This window comes from Lygodium microphyllum, chromosome 3 (assembly GCF_053477565.2).
Source record: "Lygodium microphyllum isolate KBCC chromosome 3, Lygodium_microphyllum_v1.1.10, whole genome shotgun sequence".
NCBI lineage: Eukaryota > Viridiplantae > Streptophyta > Polypodiopsida > Schizaeales > Lygodiaceae > Lygodium > Lygodium microphyllum.
The window spans coordinates 113,122,701-113,127,724 of record NC_141137.1 but is presented as its reverse complement, the minus strand read 5'-3'; the positions used below and the strand labels follow the sequence as shown (position 1 = coordinate 113,127,724).

Genomic DNA, 5,024 nt, shown 5'->3' with positions numbered 1-5,024 from the left:
ATTCCTTCTGTATACTATAAATTAAGCCAAATTAGAGCTCAGAGTGGTCCAAATTTAGAGTAAATCACTTCTCTATAGCTCCATGTTGAATACGTAGTATCAGATTGCCTCGACAGATTATTAAATTCGAGCTAAGGGAGCAATGTTGGGGCTATTTTGAGGCTAAGAGAGGGGCATATGCTCATTCAAATATCATGTGAGCTTCTTAAAAAACTAATATACAATCATGCGAGTTTCCATTCACTTATATAAAAGTGGCCAACCCCATCTTTAATATGCCTACAAATTAGTTTAAAGATAGTAGAACTAATTGAAATCAATCTTTTTGAATGTGGATGATCATTACCAATTGAATATCTTAGTTTGCCGATGTAAAAACATGCTAACAATAAGTTTTTGCTCTTCAAGTAGTTTACATTAGTTGGAAGTAATCTTGGTACGCTTTACAACTAAATTTTTGCTCTTCAAGTAGTTTACATTAGTTGGAAGTGATCTTGGTACGCTTTAGAAATAATGGATTGGTAAAAGAGATGTTTGAGATCAAGCCAAAAGGAGAGTTTTATTAGTAAGATTGATGAGAGAGAGAGAGAGAGAGAGAGAGAGAGAGAGAAAATGCTTCCATTTTACTCTCTTTAGGCGGCCAAGCACATCCATTCTTCTTGCAAAGGTAGTACACATCCGAAAGAAGAGAGGACTAAACCTCACCACAAAAGAGATGACAAGGAACCACCACGTCGTTCTCTTTCCCTCCCCGTCACCACCTATTCGACGATGGCAGAGGGCGGGGAAAGGAAATTTTTTTCCCTTTTTACTTAAATTACAAGGGGGGGGGGGGGGGGGGTGGAGGTGGTTCCCATGCAGAACATTACACAAGTGGCATAGCTAGACTACCAATCTACCTACTTTCCTTTGTATTTCGACAAATAAATTTCTTCCCCATAGAACCTTGGAATGTTTTCATGCAACATCTTGAGACTATTGGTTATCTACTTGACAAAATTAGCCATGAACTTTCCAAAACTCAATTTACACAGTTCTCCGTGTGGTATAATATATTAAGAATTGCCAATATTTTGTTAGCATCACATTGACAAAGTATCGTATTTTTCCCATAATAGGATCCTCTGTCCCCAACACTGATATTACTCAAAACAAGATCAAATAACAACCTCCTCTTCAACAAACCAAACTATAGAATATCGAGTTACTTGGCTACACATCCTTCTCTTAAATTTAACACTTCAATCATCTTTTTTTAAAGGAAATTTTGCAAGGTTATGATCTTTAATGTTGTCAAAACCAATTTGTAATGGCCTCTTTTTTATAGCTTTCACACGTTCTAGGAAACCAATGCTCAAATCGAGAAATTTCCACTTGAATAAAAGCTTCAAGTAAAATTTCCTAGTTGATTTTGGAGCTAGCTAAGAAACCTTAGAAATGTGTCATAACTAAAACACATTCTACTCTGTGATATTTTCGTGAAAGAAAGTCGACACCTCTCTCTAAGGAACAAGTTCTTATCCAATACAAACATTGGGCTTCATGGCCCACCCATGTTCTAGACCTTCTTATCCAATACAAACCTTGGCCCTCATGGCCTACCCATGTTTTAGACCTTCTTTCCTCTCTCACAATCTATAGACCTCCCCTAAGATGCATATTTATATTTGTCATGTTTTTCCAAATTGTAGATGCTACCCTTCATGAGTGTCATCCAAGTGACAACCCACTTTGCCTCACCTGTATACCTAGAGCCTTCATCATTGTGGGACTTTGTGTCGATCATTGTGGATCAAATTACACATATTGAACTCTGGTGTTCCTATCATTGCACGTTGATGACTCAAATGCACAAATCTATTGATGTTTCTCTAATAAAAAGCCTTGCACCAAAAAAACCCTATGTCACCTCTTAGAAAATTTCTATGTAAAAAGTTTGTTAGCCACCCCAATGTGTCTTACAAAGTGAGCTTATTTGGGTGCCAAACTTGAGCACTCAACTGATCAACGCATTAGTCTTATAAACGAAGTACTTAGAAGCTTGACATATCATGATTGAGTCAATAGAAAAGCTTTACGAGTCTACCAATTTATAAGTGCCATTCATACAAAATGATTGTGCATGCCAAACTTGCATGCAAGCTTAGACTCTGCTTTTGTCATGAAACAACTAGGGAATCGTGGACAATCTCACACCTTAGTTTATTCATGTATACTACTCTACCTTTGCATTGTATCTGCAAAGGTGAAATAGACTAGAAACTGCACTCCTGAATAGTTGTGGATGACACAAAGATCTTGTACACCTTTGAACAAGCTAGAGATTGGCATGTAGCAAGGCATTTTTCTTACAAAAATTTGTTGAGGTAATCATTTGTAGAAGTATAGTTCACATGGGGGTAAAGGCTGGTGGCCTCGACATCGTTTGCACCAAGCTCAAAGTTGCACTGGTCACCTTTGATGAGAACATCATGAAGGAGTGCAGGGAAAATATTTCCTGGGAAGGGAGTTTCTGCAACAAACCAATACAAAAGGTAAGACACTATTTGTCGAGAGCAACCTGATAGAAGTCAAACATTTAAGACCATTGGGTGGTCTTCCACATTAAGGCCACCATTCAGCTTGATGCAAGCATATTTTACCTTGGATTTTTTTGACAATGTCTTCCTCTGAAACAAACTGCTTTTCAAGTGTCTTGCCAATCTTCTTTTCCCACAAAGAGACTAGCTCGTTTTGAGTAAGAATGTTTGCAGGCGGTCTGACATGCAAGGTTTTGTTGAGAGTTCTTGGATCATCCATTGCCTTGATAGTGAATGTCCCAACATCTTCCTCGGAGACATTTATTGCTGTATCATGCAAAGACCAACAACCGATCAATGATCTTACCAGAAGATGCATAAGCAAATAACACCGAGATAGGAGTTGCACACAAAGTTTACAAGAACATAAAGCTCGGACTTGCCCTGAACAAGACATGGAGATGTAGAATGCATATGTTGGTGGTCTCAAGGACTTTCATTTCTTCTTTGTCTTTGTGTGTGTGTGGTGTGTTTGGGGGGGGTATCCTCTATGTGGGCGCTACAACTACATGGCTTTTGATGTGGGTGGAAAACGATATAGGATGATATCCCACACGTACTTTTGACATCTCCGCTCCCATGGATGATCACTGTATCCCTCGGTGGAGATGTGAGGCGTGGTTGAAACAAGTTAGCGACAAAATATCCGGCAAATCCATTGTTGACAACATAGGTGTGAGGGATTTGTGCTTCTTCCACTGCACGTCGGATCTGTGCCTTGAGTGCGAACATGGATTTGGCAGGCTCGAGTGCTTGTGCGCGATCAACATCGATGCCAAACTCCGAAGGGAAAAATCTCTGGAGCAAAAGCGCAAAGATTAAAAGATCTTGCATACATTGGAAGGAAGAATAAGGCCGGCACATGCAAGAGCATGTGACTCTATAGATGTCTGTCTACCAAATGGCCATACCTTGATAGTCCCCGCTTCTTTGATCGCTGATATTAGCTTGATTTGCTCGGGTATCTGAGGTCCCGAAACGGTAGAGATGACCACATCCACTTGTTTAAGTGCTGCCACCAGGCTTTCGTGGTCTTCCAACGAACCCTGTGACGCAAACCAGAAGCATCCAAGAATGAGGGCTGGCTGAGATTAATGCGGATTAAACGACAAGCAAGGGATGTGCGCGAAGATGTGGGTTAACCATAAGAACGTGGCTGGCACACCGCGCGCGCGCGAGAGAGAGAGAGAGACAGAGAGATGCGTGTAACATGTGACCTGGGACCGATTCAATTATTCGCTAGGCTCGATATAAGGCTAGGAGGAGGAGGAGGAGGAGTGATACCTGGAGGATGGTGATGCCGGCTGCCTTGAGAGAGGCGAGGAGGTCTTGCTTCTTGGAATCGTGATGGGAGGTGAGGGTGGAGGGGCGGACCAGGACGAAGGTGGGGTGCTGCGACGCCGCTGCTGCCAGCGCCACGCACTTGCCCAGGTAGCCTGTGGCCCCGATCACCAGCACCTTACTGCTGCTCGGCGACATTCTCTTGTATTATGTTGGCACTCTCGTACCGCTCACTCGAGCACAAACCAAACGCTTAATTCCTCACAACACAGCAACAACTAGTCCAGCGAGTCCCAGATCAGCAGATCGCAGCTGCAGCAGACAGAGAGCGCTAAGCAGGCGCAAGCAGTGAGCCCTTGTTGCTGGGTGATGTCTCGTTGTGTGCCGGGCTGCCTTGCACACCTACGGTGTTTTATAGGCGAGCACGGCCTCTCATCTTTATTTTCCCCGACTCCCTCTCGAATCAAAAAGATCATCATCCATGTTTCAAACATTGCTTTTGCCACTTGCCATGCAGGTTGGACTTGGCTCACGGATGAAGATCCCCCTGGGGACTCGGGAGCCGACGGTACGGTCCCACTTGTTACAAACTCCGCTCGCATTGTGCACACTCTGCAATGGTGTTCACCTTTGACTTCCTCACTTTCTTTACCTTTGACTTCCTCACTTTCTAGAAGAATGCTATGACCGTGTGGGTCGCGCGTTGTTTGACCGGGACCGAAGAAAGGTGAGAGAGAGAGAGAGTGTGTGTGTGTGTACGTGCGCGCGCTCTCTATCTTCTTATAAACTCTCATTGTCCTCTCTCTCTTCGAGATCTTTTTCAAAGCTTGTAGTGTGCACACACTGTGCAATGCTTTTTTACTAGTGACTTTCTCACTTTCTAGCCAATGGTCATGTATTGTTTGACCAAGACTGAATGAATGAGAGAGAGAGAGAGAGATTGTGTGTGTGCATGCATGCGTGTATCCCATGTTGATGTTTCCATTACGATTGACGTGGCCTTGTAGCACTTTTGTTTGGATGAAGATGTGTTTCATGTGTTGAGATGACAAGCTCAACACATGCGGACATTGATGATGAACCGCCTAGTTAGATGGGTCCACACGTCTACACTTAGCACGTCGGTGGTCATTATGACTCTCACATGGCCACTGACTCATTACT

The 5,024-nt window shown here is 42.9% G+C and overlaps 1 protein-coding gene across 1 annotated transcript; it reads right to left on the bottom strand.

The window, feature by feature from the left end:
• Positions 1 to 2,055: 2,055 nt before the first annotated feature.
• LOC148038778 (phenylcoumaran benzylic ether reductase IRL1-like) lies at positions 2,056 to 4,257 on the bottom strand. The gene is made up of 5 exons (XM_087674619.1): positions 3,864 to 4,257; positions 3,491 to 3,625; positions 3,140 to 3,377; positions 2,643 to 2,846; positions 2,056 to 2,512 (listed from the first exon to the last, which is right to left on the bottom strand). The coding sequence occupies exons 1-5, from the start codon at positions 4,056 to 4,058 to the stop codon at positions 2,349 to 2,351; spliced, it is 936 nt and encodes a 311-aa protein (XP_087530745.1). The 5' UTR covers positions 4,059 to 4,257; the 3' UTR covers positions 2,056 to 2,348.
• Positions 4,258 to 5,024: the final 767 nt, after the last annotated feature.